At 46.6% G+C, this 23,733-nt stretch overlaps 5 protein-coding genes across 11 annotated transcripts; 4 read left to right on the plus strand and 1 right to left on the minus strand.

Moving 5' to 3' along the window:
• The first annotated feature begins 369 nt into the window (after positions 1-369).
• Positions 370-10,523, plus strand: LOC128252027 (protein winged eye). 7 transcript variants are annotated; one of them, XM_052979407.1, is made up of 11 exons: positions 370-1,429; positions 1,492-1,638; positions 4,256-4,390; positions 4,522-4,638; positions 4,874-7,079; positions 7,144-7,723; positions 7,785-8,046; positions 8,224-8,780; positions 9,283-9,462; positions 9,526-9,687; positions 9,755-10,523. In XM_052979407.1, the coding sequence occupies exons 1-11, from the start codon at positions 949-951 to the stop codon at positions 10,034-10,036; spliced, it is 5,109 nt and encodes a 1,702-aa protein (XP_052835367.1). In that variant the 5' UTR covers positions 370-948; the 3' UTR covers positions 10,037-10,523. The 7 variants fall into 7 exon arrangements, with proteins under 7 accessions (XP_052835367.1, XP_052835368.1, XP_052835371.1 ...); XM_052979408.1 differs by having other exon boundaries at positions 8,227-8,780; XM_052979404.1 differs by having other exon boundaries at positions 371-1,429; positions 8,197-8,780.
• A 436-nt stretch (positions 10,524-10,959) lies between these two features.
• LOC128252030 (GPI ethanolamine phosphate transferase 1) lies at positions 10,960-13,909 on the plus strand. Its single transcript, XM_052979413.1, has 2 exons — positions 10,960-11,787; positions 11,851-13,909. The coding sequence occupies exons 1-2, from the start codon at positions 11,007-11,009 to the stop codon at positions 13,833-13,835; spliced, it is 2,766 nt and encodes a 921-aa protein (XP_052835373.1). The 5' UTR covers positions 10,960-11,006; the 3' UTR covers positions 13,836-13,909.
• Positions 13,910-14,828: 919 nt separating this feature from the next.
• LOC128252034 (uncharacterized) lies at positions 14,829-19,353 on the plus strand. The gene is made up of 10 exons (XM_052979417.1): positions 14,829-15,017; positions 15,080-15,280; positions 15,344-15,610; positions 15,672-16,026; positions 16,634-16,819; positions 16,874-17,043; positions 17,100-17,247; positions 17,297-17,538; positions 18,239-18,713; positions 19,129-19,353. The coding sequence occupies exons 1-10, from the start codon at positions 14,874-14,876 to the stop codon at positions 19,263-19,265; spliced, it is 2,325 nt and encodes a 774-aa protein (XP_052835377.1). The 5' UTR covers positions 14,829-14,873; the 3' UTR covers positions 19,266-19,353.
• On the minus strand, positions 19,273-22,008 carry LOC128252051 (uncharacterized). Its single transcript, XM_052979440.1, has 6 exons — positions 21,740-22,008; positions 20,996-21,116; positions 20,038-20,376; positions 19,777-19,977; positions 19,605-19,718; positions 19,273-19,522 (listed from the first exon to the last, which is right to left on the minus strand). Exons 2-6 carry the CDS (start codon positions 21,107-21,109, stop codon positions 19,403-19,405), a joined length of 888 nt encoding a protein of 295 aa, XP_052835400.1. The 5' UTR covers positions 21,110-21,116; positions 21,740-22,008; the 3' UTR covers positions 19,273-19,402.
• Positions 22,009-22,090: 82 nt separating this feature from the next.
• LOC128252057 (cardioactive peptide) lies at positions 22,091-23,555 on the plus strand. Its single transcript, XM_052979449.1, has 3 exons — positions 22,091-22,678; positions 22,984-23,047; positions 23,106-23,555. The coding sequence occupies exons 1-3, from the start codon at positions 22,568-22,570 to the stop codon at positions 23,396-23,398; spliced, it is 468 nt and encodes a 155-aa protein (XP_052835409.1). The 5' UTR covers positions 22,091-22,567; the 3' UTR covers positions 23,399-23,555.
• The last annotated feature ends 178 nt before the right edge of the window (positions 23,556-23,733 follow it).

The following is a 23,733-nucleotide window of genomic DNA, read 5'->3' on the forward strand; positions in this document are numbered from 1 at the left end:
TTTTGCTGAATGTTCCATTTACACCCATTTGAATTGCCCGCATCTTATTTTATCGATAATGAAGTTACGTAATAAAAGTAATCGTGACGTAAGAAAATTAGCTTACGCCTTGATGTCGCTGTGGACTTAATATTGCATCCGGTCGAATCATGTGGAAATAACACAAAATTCTAATTAATTTTAGGTTATATTACTGCATTTAGATTAGTGAAGTGCGTAATTACTTTATTGAAAACTGGAAGATAATTGAAGGGAAATTGTTCACAACGTAAGAACTTTGAATTTTGTTATGTGGTGTGACCATTACTCATTAAAGATGGAAATTAATCGATTGCTTCTGCCATGAATCGATATTACCGATGTATTGAAAATAGCGATGTTAGCAGCGATATTTCTCCACCTCTAATAATTTGCTGCTTTTTGTCCGTCCCGTGGACTTTCCAGAGGATTTTAATTCCAATTTGCAAAATAAAAACACAAATAAGGCAACAGATCGCGCGTTGGCCAATTGCCTTTTAGCCAGTGCGTGAAATATCGTTGTAGAAACCGCGGAAAAACGCAACAACGCAGCAGGAAAGTCGCGCCTCCGTCGTCTCCGCCTCCCAAAAAAAGAAAAAAAGATCTCGGATCGCACAGGGTTTTTTTATTTTGGGACTGGCGATTAGTGTTTGTGGGTGCTTTGAGATTCTCCGACCTTATAGAGAGTGCCCAGTGGCGTCGCGTCGCTTTGGATTATGTCATTTGTTTACGGGGAACTGCCGCAGGCCCAGGCCCAGTAGCCAATGCATCCAAAAAAAGAGGCAGCGAAAACCTGTAAAAATGTAGACTGTATGTGTGTGCCAGTCAGTGTCAGTGTGTGTGTGTGTGCGGATAATGGACGTTTTAGTTTTAGTCGTGGCCATATCCGTGTAATATATAGCGATATATAGATATAGCTATAAGATCTAGATGGCCGCCTTCAATCCGGGCGCCAGCAGCAGTGCCGCCGATGTCCTGAGCGCCACCACAGCAACGGCCACATTTTTGGTGCCCACCTCCTCGGCAGTTTCGCATTCTGCGGCTGCTGCTGCTGCTGCTGCTGCTGCTGCCCATCCTGCCCAGCTGCAGTTGGACCAGTTTGGTGGCTACACGGCGGCGCCCTTGCAACAGCACCATCACCACCAGCAGACCAACTCCTCGTCCTACACCTTTGTGCAGATCAAGCGCGAGCCCTGCCAGGTGTCCGAGATCAGCTCCAACAATTGCCACCAACAACAGCAGCAGCAGCACCACCACCAGCAGCAGCAGCATCAGCAGCAGGTGCAGCATCAGGGTCTCTCCTCCGCCTCGATGACAGCCTCCTCCAAGACCATGTCCTCCTCCACCTTGACCACGCTGGTGAAAATAGAGGCGCCCTCGCCAAAGGTCTCCGAACTGGAAAAGTCCTCAGGTAGGTGATGGCCCGTCAACTGGTCAAGTGAGCTACTCACGAGCAAGTCCCTATTCCGGCAGGCAACTCAGTGCCCATTGGCATCGCCGTGGCCAGGAAACGGCCGCAGGAAGCCCTGGTGCCGGCCCTAAACACACCCGCCACGCTGCCCCTGCAGCCACCACTCAACAAGGACATGAACTGCTTCGGCATACGCGTCGCTGACCTCGGTAAGTGCCAAACTACACGGGGAAAAATGCAACAAATCATTACAAATCATGAACAAATCATTACTTACTTCTTACATATGGCTAAAAATCATGAATAGTATTTGCATATATTTAAAAATATATGTAGATTGAATGTTAATGGTATCTCCTCCAATAAATCCCTCTTAAGTATCTATATCATATATATATATATATCATATATAATTTTCCCTTTGTGAAATCTTGTGTCAACTAATTCAATTGATCATGTTATTTGCAAATGTTTCAAAATATAGATTGAATGTAAATGTTATCTCCTTTAATATGATACTATGATATGTAAGGCCCTCTTAGGCATATTCATAACATATATAATTTTCCCTTTGTGTAATCTTTGGACATCTAATTCAATTGAGGGACCAGATTTGAGCGGCCCTAATGAACGCCGCACTCGCGTTTACGTTCGCGTTCCCAAGGGGCACTAGTTGTATGATGCTTATAATGCCAGGACGTGGACGTCGTTCAATTATGCCACTAATAAGATTGCCAGCAAACGTTGAACGTTGTTGCGGAATTCCTTCAGTGAGCGCGAGCTGGGGGTGTCGTCTCCTGTCCCCGCCGTAAACACCCCGTCAGAGTTGAGATTTGAGAGGGCAGGAATCATATGATGGCCGCCTGTTGTGCGGCTGTCGTTGTTGTGACAGCCACCGAATCGACTCGAATCGACTCGAGCCAGGAGCACTCTTCCCTTTTGCCTCCCTTGCGGGCACAAGGAAACCGGTGGTAAATCATACGAACTTCTAAAGCGGAAATAAAACGAAAGTGAAACACATTGCGATTGTAGAGGGGAGGCTTTGACTTTGGCTTTTGGTCGACTTCAAACTGCTCTTCAGATGGGCACATTAAATATGTTTATGTACGTGGGGGTGTGTTGTTGCAAACACCCCGTCAGATTCTATTTTCGGGATTATTTTTAAAGCTCTCTGTTGGTGAAATATTCAGCCGTAACTTTATCTTCACTATTTTACGATCTTACGAAAAAAAACCAATGCCTTTGGTTTGGGATTCGAATTCAGATCAAATATTAACAGATGTGACATATTTTTAATCAGCTTATTGCGCAAAGAAAACTCGTTTTGTTTTAAATCAGAATTTGATGGTGATTAAAATATTATTGGGATAATAATAATAAGTCTTATCCATATATTTAATTGCAAAAGCCATTTAGTAAACAGATAATTAACAGATGATGAAATTGAAAGCACACAGAACTTTAGACAACTAAGTGCGATTTGAATTTTCATTATTTTTGTGTATGAAAATAAAAGGCACAATCATTAGTGGCTTTTGGGGATTTTTTGGTTTTATTTTCTAGGAATTTATTCAGTACCAACTTATCACAAAAGTTTGAAACTGAAGCAAAACAAAAAACTTAAGATTGGGGTTTTTTTTTTCCTATAAATAAAACAACCTATAACTTTCCCTTGATAAATTTTAGATTTTTGTGGTCTTGGAATATACCAGCCAGGCCCTGGTACTTTTTGTTGCCCAAAAAACCTTTATAAAGTTGGCAAAAGTAGGCGGATTACTCATGCTTCGGCAGTGAGCAGGGCATTGGGGGCTTCGGCTTCGTTATCACGCTCCACCGAAGCTGAAGCTGAAGCTGAAGCAGAATCTCTATAAGCGTGGGCGGATGGTGGAGGGAAAGGCACATCAGAGCGAGTATCCAAAGACAGATTACTCATGGACGGAGCACGGGGGTGGGTGTTTTTTTTTCAGACAAGTTAGCGGTGGCTGTTGCTTCGGGGGAGGCGGTGCTTAGAGGTAGTCAGGATTCTGGGTAAGGGTAACCAGGAACACGGAACAAGGAAAAAGGAGGCCAGCAGCATCAGGGGATGCTAGAGCTGGATGGATGCTCGACTGGTTTCGCACGGGGATGGGACCTCAACCGGAATGAGTCGTCATCCACAACCGTGAACGGGACAGGACAGGACCTAGCAACATGACACGCTGAAATGGATTGGGTACACGACCATATGGCAGCGTCGCCTTAACATGGCTTTAGTTATTATTATTTCTTCTCCCTTCCGTTTCGGCTGCGCCAAGTCACAGGCTATTTATAAACGTTTGCTGGGTAGTTGTAGGTCCGCAGCCCGAAACAAATCACTTGTCAAAAGATGTGGCTCTAATTGCGTTTCGGAGATGGCACATACTCCAATACTTGTCATTCATTTCGTTTGCTGGGGTGGTGGTTTGCCCAATACAGAGATCCCTTAATGTAATGCAATTACAACGCATCGCGTTCGGTTTAATCGAATTTTTGTAAAATAATCCAGCCGCAGTTTCGGGGGTGGGTCGCTGATGTGTAAAGTGAGTGGGTGGCTGGCAAGTGGGCGGCGAGTGGGCGGGCGCAGGCGGTCACCAAATGCATAGTTCAAGGACACTGCAATATTTGACGTATACATACACAGCTTCCCTTACAACTAAAGTTACACGGCAGGCCCGAAAGTCTATTAAACAAACGAACGTCGAGCGGAGAGGTTGGCAGGTCGTTCCGCAGAATTACTACTGTACATATAGGAATAAAATATTATATTGAAGCGCCAGGAAATAAGCATTTGTTTTTGTCTCGTTGCAGGTGCCACCAGTTGCGGCAATTTGTACTTTACGGGCAACGGCGACCTGATGACCACCGGCACGGCCACCGCCGAGGAACTGGCTCTCAGTGCGGCAGGTGTGAGCCGTGCTCCCTCAACGTTCTGGCAGTATCCAAGTGAGTTGGCCCTTTCCCCCCTCCCCTGCCACCAGAGCACCAGATCACCACCATTGTGTGAGATCCCGAAAAACCCATCTATTCTCCGCCTCTCTATTTTGGTTCTCTCTCTTTTCCGTTGCGTTTTGTAGATGCATTACCCATTGAATCAGTGATTTCCATGTCGCCCGCCACGGTGGGCCTGCAGTACTCGCGGGAGGCCAGCCGCGGACAGGTGGTGCTGCTGCCGGCCGGCCCAACAGCGCTCGGTAAGTCCGCCCGAGGATAGGCACTTCACATACGCATTAAGCACTCCGCATGATTTCGAAACAATTCGATTCGCCAAAACCAAACTAATTCATGCTTTTAAACTGCGCTTCTCTCCCCGACTTCCCACTGCCCACTGCTCACTGTCCACTGCCCAAAAACTCCAAAAACTCCGACAACTCCAACTCCAAAACTGAACCTCCGACAAAACTGAATCGCTACCACGCCCATGCACAGCAGGCATATCAAATTTTCCCCTCTTAACGCCCACAGATCCGTTCCAGCAGGCAGCGGCTGCGGCGGCCTTCGTCTGGCCCTCGGCCTACATCCCCCAGGCGCCGGCTCCTGGTGGTCACTCCGCCGCCGCTGCCTCGCTCCAGCCGTCGCCTAATCTCTCCAGCCTGTCCAGCCTGTCCAGTCTGTCGAGCTTGTCCAGCTTGCCGAACTTCATCTTTCCGCCGATGGGCGGCCACCAGGCGTTGGGCACCACGCCCTCGTACGCCTCCACGCTGCAGCTGTATTTGGCCGCCGCGGCCACGGCAACGGGCAGCTCGACAATGTGCCAGCACAGCAATCAGCAGACGAGCAGCACCACCACCACCAACTCCACCATCAACCTGAGTCTGGCCGCCGGCGGATCGGGGCTCGCGCAGAGTGGCAATCCACACGGCAGCCTGAGTTCCAGCAGCAGCAGCAGCAGCAGCAGCAGCCTGAGTGCGAGCAGTTCCCGCTTCCTTAGTTTGGCCACGGGACAGCCTGGGCAGATGCCATCGCTGCTCTCGCTGCCACCGCCGCCCGGGATGAAGGAGGAGTACGCGATGCCTCTCACCCTGCCGCCGCTTGTGCCGCTCGAGGCGGCGCGCGACAAGGAGCAGGCCCTGAATCTGATGCGCCTGCCCACGCCGCCCACCTCGGCCACCATGGAGCCGTCTTCCCTGGGCCATGTGACGCCCCACCATCTCTTCCAGTCGGCTGCCATGACGGCCACGCCCACGCCAGCCCTGCTCAACCTGTCGATGCATGGCCACGCCGACGGCGAGCTGTCCGCTGGCACGCCCCTGCCGGCGGTCTGTGATGAGACGGCGCTGAACTACAAGCTGCATGCCCCGCTGACGCCGCAGACACCGCCGCGCCTGACAGAGATGGCTGTGCCGGGAGCGACTACTCAGCTGTTGCCGCAGATGCAGGACGTCAACATACAGACGGACACGCCGGTGTGCAGCGAGGACGAGAGCTTCCCGGGCCCAGCGAAGCCGCAGGAGCAGGCAGTGGACACCTCCCTGATACAGCCGCTGGAACTTACGCTTACCAAGTCCAGCGAGGCCAGCCATACCCAGCCGAACGAGTGCCATACCCAGACCGAACCCAGTGACATACCCAGTGCCAGCCAGGAGGAGTCGGCGGAGCAGACTCCCCCGGAACCCGTAGAAATGATGTCCCAGGCCACGCAGGCCGACCAGGCCGCTCCCGAGGACCTGACCGGCCTGGAACTGCTCTCGAACATAAGCACCAACAGCAAGCCGCTGGTGCGCGTCAAGCAGGAGCCGTTGGAGCATGTGGAGCAGCCGCCACCACCACCGCCGCCTCCGCCGCCGCAGCCTGTGGAACTGATGCCGCCTGAGAACACGCCGCCGCCGCCCATGCTGGAAATGGAGACCACGCCCGCCCAGGAACCGCTGGGTGGGCTCAAGCTGCTCTGCGCCCTGGCCGAGCAACGCATCCAAGAGGAGGTGGTGCAGGGCAGCAGTCTCTTTGCCACGCCCTCCTCACGTACGCCCACGCCAACGCCGCAGACAACGCCGCCCGTCTTCGAGGCCAAGGCCTGCTTTGCCTTCGGGCAGCCGCAGCAGGCATCCGTCTTCCCCTCCTCCGCCTCCTCCTTTCAGATGCCATTGAGCTCGCCCGGCTTCCCCTCGATGCAGGGCATCGAGCTGCCCTCCACGTCGACGGCTGGTGCTGGTGCGGCCGAGTTGACGCCCGTGAAGCGTAAGAAGCACAAACATTCCAAGTCGTCGGGCAGCGATAGCCGCAAGTCGGCGCGTTGCAGCAAGAAGAGCAAGAAGAAGCGACGGCACAGCAGCAGCCGCCAGCAGTTGGCCGCTCCGGCGGAGGAGGACGTGGACCTGCAGGACGAGCAGCTGCAGTCGGAGCTGCGCAGCGCCCTGCACGCCATGGATCCCAGCTACGCGCAGCGCTTTGGCCAGGAGGTGTTTAGCATCATGGACAACAGCATGCGGATGAGGCTGGCGGATGTGACGCGACAGTACCGCAAAAAGAAGCGGAAGCTCGACGAGATTTCCAAGCACAAGAAGAAGAAGAAGTGCTCCAAGCAGCAGCTGCAGCTGCTACAGCAGCAGCAACAAGCAGCAGTCCAGCAGGCGGTTCAGGTCCAGCCCTCACCTGCCCTGCAACAGCCACAAATGACGCTTTCCAGTGTCCTGGGGTAAGTGGGATGCTCCCAAGCCTTGCTCTCCACTCGAAACTAATGCAAATTGTATCCCGTTTAGGACCTCATCTCCATTGCGCGACTACAAGTTCCCAAAGTTTTCGAGCAGCAATCTTCAGGCGTCCAGTTTCCTGCGATTTCCGGACAAGACGCACTCGTTCCCCCCGCCGCCGTCCCTGCAGCAAGCCCAGCCGGAGCACAGTCCCTTGCCCAGCAGCAGCTCACCCAGTACCTCGTCCTTTGTCCGCCTGGAGCCGAGTGCCCTGGACGCGGCCGTGGCCATTGCCCCAACTACCTCTGTGACCTCCGTCTCCTCCTCCGCCTGTTCGCCTTCCACCAAGCAGGCGGCTTCTGCGGTGCGGAAGCAGCGCAAGATGAAGGCCATGGCCAGTGGCGTCGCTGGAGACCAGCCAACGGCCACGGAGGCCAAGCGACGGGTCAGTGGCATCGATCGCGAGCTGCAGCTGACCAGCGAGCACCTGTATCGCGACGAGACCCGCGTCCTAACCGACATGGGCGGGCTCTTCTACGCGGGCGTGATGAAGCCACTGCGTCCGCCGGATGTGTACTCCATAACACTGGACGGGGAACGCGGCAACAAGTCGCATGTCATGTCACGCGAGGATATACTCAAGGATACGGTGAGTGGAATGGGTGGGTTATCCTATTCTGTACATATATACCTGACCGACTCCTTTACAGATCCTCGAGGTGGCGCCGAAGAGCGTGGAGAGTGTGCCGGTGGGCACGCGACTGTGTGCCTATTGGAGCCAGCAGTATAGATGCCTCTATCCTGGACGGGCCATCGATTCGGAGCAGGTCGAGGATGGAGCGGTTAGCAGTGCAACGCACTCCTCGGCCACTTCCTCGCCGGACTTCGTGAGCGTGGAGTTCGACGACGGCGACAGCGGCAGGATCCGCTTGCAGAACATCCGCCTGCTGCTCAGCGACTATCCCATAGCAGGTGTGTGTCCATTCCGCACTTTCGTGGGCGTAAACAGACCTCCATCCTATCACTAGTTTCTTGTGTGCGTGCCCCCTTATTTACTTCTTTGTTGTTTTCGTTCTTCCCGCCACCATCCCTTCCACCTCCAACCCTCGATCCTCGGAACAGAGTACAACGATAATCCCCTCTACTCAGTAGGCAAGCAGAAGCGAAGCGCTCTGCGCGGGGCTGAAAGTGGCCCCGGCGGTGTCACCCAGGACCATTTGAGCTTGCCCGGCTGCGAGGACTCGCACAGCCACCACAGCCTGGGGATGAGTAGCGACAACACCACCTCGTTGGCCGCCACCATGGAGCTGTTCACGCAGCGCAGCGAGAAGAAGCGCCTGAAGAAGAGCCTCAAGAAGATGTCCAAGGCGCAGAATGGCGTCAGCGCGGCCACGGCCACCAACGGCGGTTCAGATCCCGCGGCATCCGGTGGAGGTGTCAGTGCCGAGGAGGCCGCCCGCAAGCACCACAAGCACAAGAAGCGCAAGAAGCACAAGAAGCATCATCGCAAGAATGGCAGCGAGGAGCCACAGGAGCAGCAGGTTGCTGCGGCAGCGCAGGAAGCCGCAGAGACTCCGCCAGCGGAGATTTCACCAGTACCAGTGCCAACCACGAATCGCGTTAAGGTGGAGGTCAAGGTGAAGACGGAGCAGTTGGACATGGAAGAGGAGACCGCATCCAATCTCATGTCTGAGATATCCGATGAGGTAAGTTTTCAGTTTTAAATGTAAGCCAAAAAAGCTAAATTTAAATATAAATAGCGGACATTTTATATTTTGCATGCCTTTTTAAACCCATTATATTTAATGATATTAGCATTATTGTTTAATGCTAATTGATAATTATATTTATGCTAGCTCTTTTGTGCACCATTTTCCCATCTTTTTTAATATATAAATTTCATAATTACCTCTTCTTTCACACAACATCCCAACTTAAATAGAAGCCATTAAATATTTATTATGCCTTTCAAAACATTATAATTTCAAAAGTACACATATGAACCCTTTAAATTTTGAATAAGCCTAATTGCTAATAGCTTTTCAGTTCATGTTTTCAGTTTACCATTTGTTCTTTTTTAAATAATGCCCGAACTTATATCTGAATTACAAAATCGGAATTATTTAATAAGGGAACGATTGTAGTAGCCGGCAAGGCGAAGGGTTTGTGTAATTGAAGGGTTGAACTAATCCAATTTTGCACTCGCAGGCCAAGGGCGACGATCTGGTCGAGCATAACAACTCCAAGGGAAGCAGCAAGATAGCCGCCTTCCTGCCGGAACGGCAGCTGTGGGGTTGGTATGGTACCGCCTATCGCAAGGCGGGCGTCAAGGGACGCGCCAGAAAGCAATTTTACAAAACAATCAAAAGGGGAAAGGAGACTATCACGGTAAGCGTGCACTCGTTCATATTCCCATACAGTATTTAACTTTGTTTACTTGATGGCTCGTAGGTCGGGGACAGTGCAGTATTTCTATCGACGGGCAGACCAGATCGACCCTACATCGGGCGCATTGAGGCCATGTGGGAAACGACCACGGGCAACAAGGTGGTGCGAGTGGCCTGGTTCTATCATCCGGAGGAGACGACCGGCTGTCCAAAGTTAAAATTTCCGGTAAGTTAGTCCCTGAAGTCCCCATTGAACTCAATTGATTTACCCAATTCAATCATCTTTGGAACAGGGTGCTCTATTTGAATCGCCGCACGAGGATGAGAACGATGTGCAGACCATTTCGCATCGATGTGAGGTGCTGCAGTTTGGCAGCTACTTCGACAAGTTCGGCGCCGATTCGAAGCAATATCAATCCATATACGATAACAATGATACATATTATTTAGCCGGGCACTATAACCCAAGGTTACAAGTGCTAAAACTACAAGACGATATTCCAACTCTCGAAGAGCTGCAGGATACAAATACTACTACTACTACTACTACTACGGAAACTACTATCGAGGATTAAGCGAGAAGTGGAGAGGCGTGGTTAGGCATAGTGCATACAGATCTATATATATACAATATATATACATTATACATATATTTTACTATACGTGTGTGAGCAGATGGAGCAGATATATACCTATATGTATACAAATATTATTTCTATATATTTTAAATGTATTATGTACTTTGAGAACTCAAAAAAGCTAAACAAAAAGGACACTGGCGAGAGATAAAAACAGAGAGAGAACAAGGAACTAAGCAACAACCACTAAATTAATGTGTAGTTACGACAAGCGCAAGCAATTTTAAGTCTAATTTTGTAAAAACAAAAACAAAAACAAATCAAAAGCAAAAACAAACAGGAAAAGCGCTTTGATGACGACAAAGTTGATTCACTTCAAGTTCAGCGAAAGTTTTCAAAAGAAATGTGTGCTTCTTACAATCCCCTTTGATTCTTAATCCCTTCGAACACAACACATAACACAACCAACAATCAAACAAACAAATCAACCACAAACAAACAAACAAGCAAACAAACACAGTCCACATTTAGAGCCTGAGCTATAGCTACAGATACGGGATACACTTGTTAACTTACGTGTATACCTGTGCATGTTTCAGATGAAATTTAAAACGTGTTTTAAAGATTTTAAGCAGGCAACATGCAGCAACTACTACTATAAATGTAACAATTCAATGTGATAGCAAAACAAAACCAGATGTTGATGTGTACAGAGGAGAGAATAAGTATAGATGATAAATAAGAGATCAAGAGCAGATTGTGTGTGTTGAATATTTACAGTTCGTTTATTCAAAAAGGACAGCAACGTATAAAATCAAACCTATCTTTAGTTACATCAATAAACTTGCCGGATATATTGAAATAGCTTTCTGTGTTTGAACTTCGGGATTCAAGACATATGTACCTGGCAATTTAATTCAAATAATAACCTCACATATGTTTATATTTTTTGAACAGTTTACACATCATGTGGAGTGTTCAGGCTTTGGTGGTGCATCTCCTGCTGCTCGGCAGCATCCTGAGCATTTACTTTCAATCCACCGTGTTGTCGGACCTCGAGCCATTGAGTACACTCCGGGATTTGGGCCTAGAACCGCCGGCGGATCGACTCGTGGTCTTTGTGGTCGATGGCCTGAGGGCAGAATCTGTGCTGGCGAACAACTGCAGTGCTGTGCCGGATCTTCGGGAGCTGTTCCTCAGCCAGGGACTGGTGGGCATCTCCCGCGCCTGTCCGCCCACAGTTACCCGTCCGGGTCACATCGCCATCTTCGGCGGATTCAATGAGGATCCCGCTGCAGCCCTCACCAACTTTGGCTGGAACCCGTCCACCTTTGACACCGTTTTCAATCGCAGCCGTAATGCTATTGGCTGGACCCAGGATGTGGTGGCCAAAGTGTTCACCCACCTGCCCACCGGTGGTGCTCCACTGCGTTTCGAAACCTTCACCAGGTCGGACATTTCGGGCGGGCTTAAGCTGGATGAGTGGGTCTTCGGCAAGGTGCGCCAGTTCCTTACTCAGGAGGAGAATGTGCGGCCCCTGCGCAACACCACATCGGTGGTGTTCTTCGTCTACCTAGCCGATATAGACCTGGCCGGCCACGCCTACACGCCCTACGGCCCCAGTTTCGAGGAGAAGCTTAACTTCACCCAACGCGGAATCCGCCAGACCTATGATCTCTTTGAAAGCGTGTTCAACGACAGTCGTACGGCGTATCTGATGACGGCAGATCATGGCATGAATGATGCAGGTGGGTTGGGTTCACTAGAGTCATCTAAGGGTCCATCATCACTTAAGACAACCTATCTTTCAGGGCAGCATGGCGGTGGAGGAGATCGCGAGGTGGAAACCCCTTTTATGCTCTGGGGAGCAGGTGTGAATCGCATGGCCCCCGATCCTGGCCAGAATTTCACTGTCGATAATGAAGGACTCACTCTGCCTCTGTACCAGTTGGAGCAGACGCAATTGGCCCCGTTAATGTCGGCCTTGATTGGTCTTCCACCTCCGATGAATAACATGGCCCTACTGCCCCTGGGATTCCTGAATGCTAGTGCTCAATATGAAGTGCAGGCCCTTCACTTGAATGCCATGCAGCTGCTGGCTCAGGCCAGGATTCTGATAAAGCGTCATGAGGACGGCATTCTGTATGCTTTGCTGCCCAAATTCGAGGACCTGGACTCGGCCCAGATTGATCAGTATCCGCAAAGAATGAAATATCTGGTGGCCCAGGAATATTTCGATGAGGCTCGGAAGATAAGTACGAAGATGGCCAAGGAGGCGCAGAGGTGTTTGGAGTACTACCACGGCTACTATCACCTGCCCCTGCTGGTGGCCACCACCGCCTCCTATTTGCTTTGGTTCTACCTGCTGCTGGTGCAACTCACCCGGGAATCGGTCCAGCCGAGATCAGCGCGAAGAGGATTCAGAACTTGGACCACGTTGTTGATGACCTTGGGGGGATTGATACTCATGGAGCTAATGATACTGCAGAGGGTTCCCTGCCTGACGGCCTTCTATCTGCTGCTGCCCTTGGGCATCCTCATCCTCGGCCTGGCTGAACGTCCCCTGGAGGGGAACTGGTGCATGTGCCACTTCTCCGTCCTTCACCTGGCCGGAATCGTTTTGCCCGCTGGCCTGCTCATACTGATGGCCTTCCACAACAGTCACATTGGACTGCTCTACCTGGTGATGGTGTGCCTCAACAATCGGAGGGCCTTCCTCCACCCCTCCCCGAAGTTCTTCCTCTGGCTTGCTCTGGTCATCCTGCTGAGCGCCATCCTGGTGGTAAAGCAGAACCCAAGTTGGGACTTCATCACCGATGACATTAGAGTTTATGTGGGTAACAGCCATGTGGTTTACTTCAGCATAGTTCTATCCGTGATTCGTCCCCTGATCCTGAGGCACCGTCATGCCAAACGTGTTTGGGTCATCAACATTGCAGCCCTACTGGCGGCAGCCTATGGCATCCATCAATGGGACACGAATCAGCCCGTCTGCACCTATGTTTATGTCGCCTGCTGGTCGTACCTGGTCTTCGCCTTTCTGTCGATCCCATACAGTGGAACAGAGGAGCTGAAGCGGCGCCTGGAGTTGATAATCTTCAATATGCTAACCGTACATATAATGCTGACCATATCGATGGCCTCGCTCTTTGTCCAGATCATGGTCACTGAGTTCGTTTTGGGCCTCGAACTTTACGAAAAGAGCAACATGTCGTTGGACATCAAAGATCAGAATCAGGACGGGGAAGGTGATGGAGTCCAAGAGGTGCTGCAAAATGAAAGACTTACGAGTCCAGTGAACCACTTAAGGCTGTCCTATCGCTATGCGGCCCTCATATTGCTGTACTTCTACGTATCCTTCTTTGGCACCGGCCACTGGTTCTTCAACTTCACATTCAAACCCATCACCTCGCGACTGTTCTTCCCCCAGTTCTCCCTTCACCTGATCGCAGCCTTTATCCTGCTAAAGATATTTATTCCATCGATTATCGTTATATCGAGCATATACGCCCTGGTGTCCTTTGGACGCAAGAATGCCCGTTCAATCTTCATCTGCTTGTTCCTAATGAACGACACCATGAGCCTGTACTTCTGCTACTTTGTCAACAATAGAGGTTCCTGGCAGAAGGTGCGCGAATCGTTGGACCATCTGCTGGTGACCCATGTGTTCATCATCCTGCTGCTAGTGTGCTCCTGGATAGCCAGGGGTTTCCTCTGCAACACCAAAGAGGATAAGCCACCGACCAGAGCAGATGTCGCTAATGCTACGTCCCTGGTTACAGAGAGTCAGGCTTAGCTTAAGCCGGTTAAAGTGCCTAAATTGTCTGCTTTTATTTATCTTAATTGAATAAAATGCTGTTTGAAACTAAACATTTGCACTAAATCAGAGTAAACATATTTTATAAATTTAAAATCCAGTTTCAATTGCCCAAAACAGAAAAGAATGGACACTTTTCTGGAAAGCTTACGGATATATTGTCTTTTGTTTTGTACTTTTTACAGTCTTGTGTTCTTATGTTACAAATTTAATAGCCGATTTGTATATTCAAATTTAAATATTATTTAAAAATTTAACTTTGTATTTAAATTTATGTTTAAATACAAACCACGACTTTCCATGGCTAACATTCTATCCTTATCCATATTTAAAAAATGGGTTCATCTCCTTTGTCATGCCCAAGTCGATATACTGGGTGCACTGTGACTGGCGGATCGTTGTTCTGCGATGAAACTAAAGCTTACTGTGAGTTTATTTCTCGACGGTATTATGAACTTAATAAAAAGTTTTTGTGGCCTTAGTTTACCAAAGTAATTGTTATCCAACTTCCTCCGCATACTGGCAGGTGATAGTGAAGCCTGTCGGGCTACTGAAACTTTACTCGTTATGACATCGTTAGTCTAGCATTTGATTTGGCATTGCCACACCCCGGTGACCCCATAGCCCATTTGCATAAGGGGCAGCCTGACAAATGCGTGTCTGTCGATGATGTTCAATCAAGGTGGCACCACCCATGTGTGCCACCCATGTGTGCCACCCTCAACTGGGTACATCCGCAGCCCGCCGTTGCTGTCAGGTGCGTGCGTTGCCTGGCTGCGGGGGTCACGAGACCCGGCATCGATCCAACATTTGGAAAATTTGCATTCGCCAGGCTTTGGAAACTCGGAAACTTGGAAACAGGGATGTACGAATGTACGGATGCGTGCCTGGGAGACACAATAATTAAAAAGCGATTTGTCTAGTACCAGGTTGGGTTAGCTGCTAGCAGGGAGTTAGGGTGCAAGGGCAGGTAGGCAGGGGGTAGTTCCGCCACCGGCGGACAGGCCCCAACCGAAAATGAGCACCACCCCGAAGTGGTACTGCCGCAACAAATCCCAGCCGATGCACACGTTCGCGGAAATCGGCAAATTGGGCCTGGAGCTGCGTCGGATTACCAAGCGCATAGTGATCGATGTCAACTCGGCGATATTCAGTGAGCATGTGAGTTGTTCAGCAACTAAGCAGTATAAGTAGTTAAATTAATAAAAAATCCACCCCCCCAGGACACCATTTTGGAGGAGTGCGAACGGGTGGTGGAGCAGTACTGGAACCTCAAGGACGAGACCAAGAACGCCGACTTTCAGTCGCTCTCCAAGAAGATCAAGAGGAGTCCCTACAACCAGCTGCTGATGAAGAAGTTCCACTTGATCATGGACCTCAATGACCGAAGGTTCTGCCAGCTCACCTTTGTGCTCAAGCGAACGGTGTGTCCAGAGTCTAGGGAGTTTTCTAATCCCCAATGAGGACTGATCCCGAATCTCTTGCAGCTAAGCTTCCTACTCCGCAAGTCCATGCAGTCGGAGATGTGGCTGAATTGGGCCCTGCACATTACCCAGCTGTATAACAAGTGTCGCAAGGTGGAGAAGCCTTTGGAGCCGGTGGCGGTGGTTCCCCAGCCGGGTGAGGAGGAGCCGGAGGAGGAGCCCAAGTTGGGTGGCAAGAGGAAGGAGGAAATGCCCGCCAATGTCTGCAGCAACATGTATCCGGCCCTGCTCCTGGCCCTCAAATCCATTGATTTTGGCTACGTTTTGCAGGTGGAAGTCCTTTTTAAACTAATTACCAAGTATAGATCCTATTTAAAATTATTTGACTTAGCTTGTGGCCCAGACTCGAGTGGAGCAGAATGCCCTGGACCTGGTCTTTGGACTCTTCAACATGGGCGAACAGGATGCCTGGCGGGAGCAGCAGAACTTGGAGTCCACCTCCTCCAGCCTCGAGATTCTGCGCACCCTGAACATATCCTTTGCCGCCGGGGACTACCAGCCGTATTGCGATACCGCCCAGGACTACAAGTCCATGCAGCTGCAGATGGCGGACGGGAGTCTCCAGGTGCAGGACCACGACCATCAGAGCCTGCGCTGCAAGCACACGGAGAGTTTCCTGCAGAAGGAGCGGGTCTTCATCGCCCAACTGATAGCCAAGGCCACGGAAATAAGTCCGACCATTTTCGGTACGTTTTGGCTTAAGTTAAGGGGAGGATCTATTTTTATTGGCTGAAAAAAGGAAGAATCTTGGGATTTATATTTGACATAATACAACCATTGAGTATAAATTTCATTGTACAATAAGGAGACATTTTTATCGCGACAAAAAATTGAAATGGCTAAAAACAAGGATGGTGAGCACAAATGAAATATGTCTTTAATTTATTAAAGTTGATAAAATTCTTATGGCTTATACGAAATTATAAAGGTGTTTTTACCAAAAATGAACTAAAACATCAACATTTGAAAAAAAGTTTTGCTTTCCACTTTTTTGTGATATGAGCAAGAAAATTGTTTAAAAATAGGCCATACCTAAAAGTATCACCTTTTAAATTTGCTTGAATGAAGAAAATCGGAACAATTGATTAATAGTTGTGCTTGAAATTCGGATGGAAGAGTTTAAAGTTTATAGAAAGCGCGTAAATAAGGTGTGTAAATATTGATCATATCTAAAAATCCTTTTGTAAGCATATTCTACTTATAAATAGTTTTCATTTCTTGTGAAAAAAAACGATTTTTTTTTAACAAAAGAAATAAGAACCTACCTAATCTAATGTTCCCAATCTCTAACAGATAATGGCAAAAAGGGTCCAGTGGACATGAATGTTTATATTGTCAAGGGTTTGCGACTGCTCTGGTCATATGTGGGCATTATTTTGGATCATATACTGCTCTGGTGGATAGATAACCCCGTGTCCTGCTATCGTCTCACCCATATAGACTCCATTCGCAGCTGGCTTTATCATCAGAGTGTGAATGGTGAGTAAGAATCAATCTATATAATTATAAGTTTAATTTAAAATTAAAATATAGACATACCCGAACCTGTTTACACAACGCTACGTGGTATTGGCGAGATCCTCACTGGATTTGTATGCAACAACATTTGGGATCAGCTCTTCCGACTCACCCTCATTTCTTCGAATGATACCAACCGTCTGGTGGATGTGGTAGCGGAGCAGTACCGCGATTGTCCCAAAAATGTAATATACATACATAAAATTAATCATTATACTTCAAAAACTAAATTTTTATTTAGGATTTTGGAACCCCAACCGGCACCGTGTGGATCAGTATTTTCGCCAACTTGGTGAACTTGAGTAACCAATATTTCTCCAATCTGGAGGCGCACAATAACTCCAGTCTGTTGCCAGTGGCTGAACAGATACCCATACTTCACAGGCTGGGTAAGCTGGACATAATTTCAATGCTTGATTTTATTTGAACCATTTGCAGATCATTCGGTGCACTCAATGCGCCTCTGGGTCACCGAGCAGGCGAAACTCCTGTGCTGCGAATGGAAAATGGATCGCTTCTTCCAGATCCTTGAGCACGATGTCAAGCTGTGCCTAAATGTCTTCATCACCTTTCAACTGCCGAAACTCACTGCCGACCTGAGCGATATACTGATGCTGGTTTGTGTGGCCCTGCGGACCAAACTCATCGCCGAGGTCAATGCCAACATAGACAAGCTTAAGGTGAGCACGGAAACTGATAATCTACCACTGAGGAAATAAAATCTATAATTAATGGGGTGTTTGAAAAATTTCTGACCCTTTTTGCTAGAAAAGAATTTGTAATGCCACTTTATATGTCCATCTAAGAAATATGATTGAACATAAGTTTGCAATATAGATAGTGAAATATTTCTGAGCTAAAAAATACTAAGAAAGTTTTTAAATTTTCACTTAAATTTCATATAGATCGGACTTATATTAGGATTCAAAAACCTTCTTAAAAATTACCAGCAATAGATTTATAAAACTGGAATATTAAAAATACATTTTTTGATCTCTTAAAAAAAGAATGGATGGGAGCATAAATATGGCATATAAATAGTCAGCTTTTCCTGATCTAAATACAAAGCTATTGATTTTAAATTTATTACCCACATCCCCAATTTCATATCCATCCGTAAAATATTATGGACTTAAAGGCCAGCTTGTTTATTTTTAACCACACTACCTTTTTTAAAATGCTATAATTTTTATGAACCAATAAGATTTAAGATCATTTTAGACTTAAGTGTTTATTTATTTATTCTCTAAAACAAATTTTACTGGCTTCATTTATAAATATCATAAAACGAAATATTATAAGATACAAAACATTTAATTACAAAATTTAATATTTTACTAAAAATTGTCTAGCTATATAAATATTTATCTTGCTCCTAAGAAAACCACCGACGAGTGTGTTCAGATCCTGTCAGCGGTTTGCCGAGTTCTCAGCCTGGCCAACTTTACCCTCTGCTTTCCCGGTGCCACTTTCTGGCAGCGAGATGTTTACAACAACGAGGAGAAGAGCCTGTACGTGGGCTATGTGCTGGACGAGATCTACCTGCCCACGATACGTGCCACCAAGGACATTGTCATACTCAAGCTGATCCTGAAGCTCATCTGCGAGGCCTGGCTGGACTTCATCTACCAGAAACGCATCCGCTTCAGCGTCAATGGAGCAGTGCGATTGCTGAACGATTTCGATGATGTGCGCGAGTGGATCCTGGCCTGCACTCTGTTGGATGAGGAGCAGCTGGATAAGCTGAGCAACCACGAGGTGCTGCGAATGTGCAAGGGCGTGGGCAAGATACTGCTCCGCAAGCCGGAGGACGTGATCTCCATAGCCCAGTCGCCGAAGTTCGACAAGAAAGCGCGTAAGTTGACAGTCTATCTAGGGTGCTACAGAAATCACAAGGGTATCGAAAACATTTTTTTTGCATTTACTATTTTTTAAGTATAAAACGCGTTTTTCTCGAAATGACAACTTCAAAGCTACCGAAAAACATTTTAATCGTTTAAAACAGTTAAGAAGTTTCGTAAAAAAAACCTAAAATAGACTTGGGTTGCCCTGCAACTTAGAGTAACCCCTCAAAGGTGTCTAAAAGTATGCAACAATATATTTTATGTACGGACATCTAATGGACTTTCTTCCGAAATATGACATTCTTTCATTTACTGCATACTTTTAGGCACCCATGTAAGTTATTACAAAAACCAAGTGATTTCTGTGCCAATCCCATATATGCAATTTTTTCCCGTTTGGTAAGAATTGAAGTTTTATTTTCGCAGAGGATGCCTCCGCCCAGGATACCCAGTTGCCCTCCGAGATGTTCGTCTCCAATCAGAAGCACTGGCTGCAACTACGAGCCACTGGAGGCAATGGATTTCCCTTTTTGAAACTCTGCTGCGGCGATGCAGCCATGTAGTCGACCGTTTAGGGGATACAAATGTTTATTGAGTCGCTAAAATGCTTTACAAAAGTGAGAGTCTAGAATATATATATATATATATAGATTAGAAAAGGGGCAACTATGATTATGTTTTTATTTTCTGGAAGTCTCCCTTAGGCGGGCACCTTGCAACTAATGATCTTTATCAGCTCGTCCACGCGCTCGCTCTTCCCGGCGAATTGTTTTGGATGCGGTCCAATCATTTGAATGATCATCGGCACGTCTTGCGAGACCTAAATAGTTGCAAAAATAAAACAAATATTTGCGAATGTATGACAGCTGTCAATAATGGCTAAATCGAATATGGGTCAATACCTCGAGGAAGCGGGCGAGGGCCTTCAATGTGCGGAAGATCTGGTCTTCGTTGGGACTGCTCTGGAAGAACTGTAGAATGGCCATGGCCAGTTCCACGGCAATATCGTCGAATACCTTTGAAAGTGCACATCCTTAGTATATGTGTTTTGGTCAGGCATTAATCCCCACTCACCACAGTCTTCACTTCCTTGATAGCAATGTTGTACAGGATCATGCTGCCAATGTTTTTGAGCTGCGGGCAATTGGATAGGATGCAGTGGACGGCCACCTTGGTGGTCACTCGTATGTTGGAGATGGTCTGTCCATTGTACTCCCACTCGGAAATGTACAGCAGCCATTCGGAGGGACCCAGGTTCTCGAAGAGATTGCACATCTGTTTTATACGCAAATAAATGAAATGGAAAATTCGGATCAAAAAGGGACATCTACTCACAAACATGGCCCACGCTTGCTGCTCCTCGGGCGTCTGCTTGTCAATGTCCTGGGCGTAGTTCATCAGCGTGTGATCCCTGCGATCCTGGTGCAGTATAATGATCACATCGTCCTTCAGCGCCGCATAGGCCAGGGTGCGGATCAAGTGTATCCGTGTGTCCGGGGAGAAGGCCTGATTGTCGCGCAGCACACGCTGCACAAACACCAGGAAGTTGTCGCCCAGCGCCCAGGAGCCATCGTCCTCGATCAAATACTGATGCAGCTCCTCCATGGCCACCTCCTCCTCCTTGTAGATCTTGCCGTCCAGCAGTTTCACTAGGCTCTCTAATTCAGTCTTTATCTGTTTCGGGCAAAAGACAATACATTATAATCTTAACCATTTTTTTAAATTCGAAAAAATAATATTTTATTAAAAAGGTTATCGAGTTCTCACATGTTAAAAATTTGAATGCAAATATTTACAAACTTTGTTTACAAACAACTCGGAATGTTTGTTTTCGTTTACATACAAAATATTCATTTTGTTGTTATATATTTCACTTTTCAAAACCATTTTTGTAAAACTTTCAGTTGAATGATACGAATATATTTTCACAAATGGGCAATAAATTGTGCCCACGACAAATTTGTTCGTCATGTTCAGGCAGAACAAGTGAGATTATTTTGATCTAAAAATCTTTAAAACAATTTTCTAGAATAATGAAAATATATATATTAATATTTATAAAAAATTGAGGGATGAACCCTTGCAGAGAGTATTGTAAAATGGGTCCAAACAATCAGATCTAAATATTTAAATTCACTGTTTACTTATTTTTTAAAATTTAAATATAATTCGCTGGTTTTTGCTCCAAATCGGTTGTCTACAATGTTTAGTTGCCTAAACTAACTCTTAAATAGGCTTGTAAAATATATATTTTTGGCATGTAGTTGCATATGTGGTATATGTTGTAACTTACGTCAATGTCTTTTAGCACCAGCGCCGGTTCGCGTGGGATTTCCTTCTCCTCCGTGGACTTGGAGCGCTCCTTTCCATTCTGGGGCTGCTGTTGTTGGGCTGCGGGCTCTGACATCTTCGGTCTATTTATAGGCGAGTGGGGAAATTAATAAAATAAATTGAATGCTTATAAATAAATGACTGTGTATGTGTCCAAACAACAAACTTTGGCTGCTGCAGCAGCAGCACCAGCGTCACTCGACAGGGCCACTTTTTATTTGAAAATTATTTTTTACGATCCGCTCACGATAATGTTGTAATTTTCAGCGTAAATTACCGCTCAGGCATGCTGAAATGTTTACAGTTTCGGCAAGAGAAATATGCAAAGAATTTGATGTTTCATATAAACAAAGAAGCGGAAAAACATTTAGCAATGCTCTCGCTTAATTAACAAAAAGAGAAAAGCGGTAGCCGGCGACAATTAAAAAAGAGACAGGACAGAGGAAAAGTTGTCAAACCGAAGTGTGACAGTAAAAGTGAGAAAAACTCAAAATAGCCGTGGTATTTTTAGGTTTTTACTTTACGTAGACAAAAACAAGGTACAGAAGATTCTCACTGGCAACACGAAATTGCATGCAATGTGATATAAACGATTTCTCAAGTTTTTTCTCCGGCCTCAGTTGACAGAAATTGGTCTCCATAATCAAATTAAATGATAGGTATTCTAATTAATTTGGCATAATTTATAGATTTCCAAATTACTCACATGCTATTTTAGTAGAAGTGACACAGAAATTCCTTTGCTTTCGACACCAATTCGTGGGAAAGCCGAAAAACAAAAGTCCAAAACTCAACTAGGCTACAATTATATCTCTTGGCGGCGATGCGTTTTGTTTATTCAAAATTCCGAAGATGAGTATAAATGGTTATTTATTTTCCAGATCATGCAATTTTCGAATTCCGCAGATCGAGTAGCACGCGAACCGTTTCGGTGGAGAATCGACTCGAAATGGCTACTGTTTGTTCGGAAAAGTCCCGTGGAAGTGTGGGGAAAACTTTCGGAAAATGCACATTGGCTCTGTGGCGTATGAGCGATCTGTGAGTGTGTTTTTTTTCGGACACCTCGGATCGGGTCTTTATAAATAGACACTCGTCTCAGTTCGCTCGCGAGCGAAATGTGGCCATTGCAGCTACACTGGCCGAAATGAAAGGAAAATCTGCAAACTTCTACACGATTTCACGCTTTAAGTTCAAGTCCAGTTCAAGTTTTAAATTGAATTTGCAGTGGTTTTTAGTACCCTCTGCAAGCAAGGGCAAGGACCATCCTTCAAACGTCAATGCAATATTTCTGTGCGGGGGCGGCCCGCCTGGGAAAGGTCGGGAAAAACACAAAAAGCCATTAAGTGGCAACCAAAATACATTCCAGGCCCAGCTGGAGGTCCTGTCGCATTCTGAAAGCAACAAGTCTCACATTGCGTAGCCGAGATGTTGACCAAGGCCCAAGCTGCGGCTCCGTTCATTTATATTCCGAGTGTTAAGCGCGTCGGTTTGTTAAGTGGTTCCATCTTAAAAGTACAGGACACCCTTCTTCGCCATGAAAACTTTTATTAAAATTTCACTGAGACTAGTGGCGCTTTTGACATGTTTGATCTCCTGTCAGGCTTCACTGGAAAGGGAAAACAACGAAGTCAATAATATGGCAAATGTGAGTTTTAACAACTATTCCATAACTATAGAAAAAAAGTGGAAAGCCATGGTGAAATTATGTTATTGTTAATCATTAGCACAAGAACACACGTAATGTTATTAGTCAGAAGCACGCAAAACTTTAATCTAAATTGATAATGAAATTTAAAATAGCTTTGCAATATTTTTATAAAGATAATACTATGTCATAAGTATTATTTAAATCAAATTTCGTGTAAGGCAGCAGGAATTTCTTTAATTCGATAAAATGTTTCTTGTGATTTTATAAATATTTTAATTAATTAATTTTAACATTATTTGCAGCACAAACTAAGTGGCGTTATACAATGGAAGTATGAAAAGAGACCATTTTGCAATGCCTTTACAGGTAATTAGGGTCCATAAAATGTTTATATTTAGAAGTTTTTAATGCAAATGTGTTACAGGATGTGGACGCAAGCGTACCTACCCCTCGTATCCGCCATTTTCGATATTCAAACGCAATGAAGTCGAGGACAAGCCCTATAACAATGAATATTTGTCTGAGGGTCTGAGTGATCTGATCGATATTAATGCCGAACCCGCCGTGGAGAATGTACAAAAGCAAATCATGTCGCAGGCCAAAATCTTCGAGGCCATCAAGGAGGCCAGCAAGGAAATCTTTCGGCAAAAGAACAAACAGAAAATGCTGCAGAACGAGAAGGAGATGAAGGAACTGGAGGAGCGTGAGAGCAAATAAATCGGATAATTCGGAACGATCGGATGACTGGAATGGAAATTGACTGGATAGTTACCACACTGGTTTTGTTATTGTACATATATCTTTACCTATGTCTCTTTGAACTGCGAAAGATTCTACAGCACTGGCATGCATTCAATAAAAATTGTTGACCTGACTTTTGGGTGCGTTTTAAATATACATAGGGATTAACTACCAAGGTTTCTATCGTTATAACTGATAGTGTCTTTTTAGTCAGGTTTATTTATATTTAAATAAAAATTCTTTAACCAAAAATGTATATAATTTTGTTAACTTATGGTATCGGTCGCAGTGGGCTTCTATCGTTGCGAACC

This window comes from Drosophila gunungcola, chromosome 3R (assembly GCF_025200985.1).
Source record: "Drosophila gunungcola strain Sukarami chromosome 3R, Dgunungcola_SK_2, whole genome shotgun sequence".
Taxonomy (NCBI): Eukaryota; Metazoa; Arthropoda; class Insecta; order Diptera; family Drosophilidae; genus Drosophila; species Drosophila gunungcola.

Coding starts and splice junctions, on each gene's coding strand:
- LOC128252057 (XM_052979449.1), top strand. CDS start 22,568: ATGAAAACTTTTATTAAAATTTCACTGAGACTAGTGGCGCTTTTGACA. Junction 22,679..22,983: donor AAGTCAATAATATGGCAAAT/GTGAGTTTTAAC, acceptor CATTATTTGCAG/CACAAACTAAGTGGCGTTAT. Junction 23,048..23,105: donor ATTTTGCAATGCCTTTACAG/GTAATTAGGGTC, acceptor AATGTGTTACAG/GATGTGGACGCAAGCGTACC.
- LOC128252051 (XM_052979440.1), bottom strand. CDS start 21,109: ATGTCAGAGCCCGCAGCCCAACAACAGCAGCCCCAGAATGGAAAGGAG. Junction 19,719..19,776: donor TCAAGGAAGTGAAGACTGTG/GTGAGTGGGGAT, acceptor GCACTTTCAAAG/GTATTCGACGATATTGCCGT. Junction 19,523..19,604: donor CCCTCGCCCGCTTCCTCGAG/GTATTGACCCAT, acceptor GCAACTATTTAG/GTCTCGCAAGACGTGCCGAT.
- LOC128252034 (XM_052979417.1), top strand. CDS start 14,874: ATGAGCACCACCCCGAAGTGGTACTGCCGCAACAAATCCCAGCCGATG. Junction 15,018..15,079: donor CGGCGATATTCAGTGAGCAT/GTGAGTTGTTCA, acceptor CCACCCCCCCAG/GACACCATTTTGGAGGAGTG. Junction 15,281..15,343: donor CCTTTGTGCTCAAGCGAACG/GTGTGTCCAGAG, acceptor AATCTCTTGCAG/CTAAGCTTCCTACTCCGCAA.
- LOC128252030 (XM_052979413.1), top strand. CDS start 11,007: ATGTGGAGTGTTCAGGCTTTGGTGGTGCATCTCCTGCTGCTCGGCAGC. Junction 11,788..11,850: donor TCATGGCATGAATGATGCAG/GTGGGTTGGGTT, acceptor CCTATCTTTCAG/GGCAGCATGGCGGTGGAGGA.
- LOC128252027 (XM_052979404.1), top strand. CDS start 949: ATGGCCGCCTTCAATCCGGGCGCCAGCAGCAGTGCCGCCGATGTCCTG. Junction 4,391..4,521: donor AACGTTCTGGCAGTATCCAA/GTGAGTTGGCCC, acceptor TGCGTTTTGTAG/ATGCATTACCCATTGAATCA. Junction 8,047..8,196: donor CAGCGACTATCCCATAGCAG/GTGTGTGTCCAT, acceptor TCCTCGGAACAG/AGTACAACGATAATCCCCTC.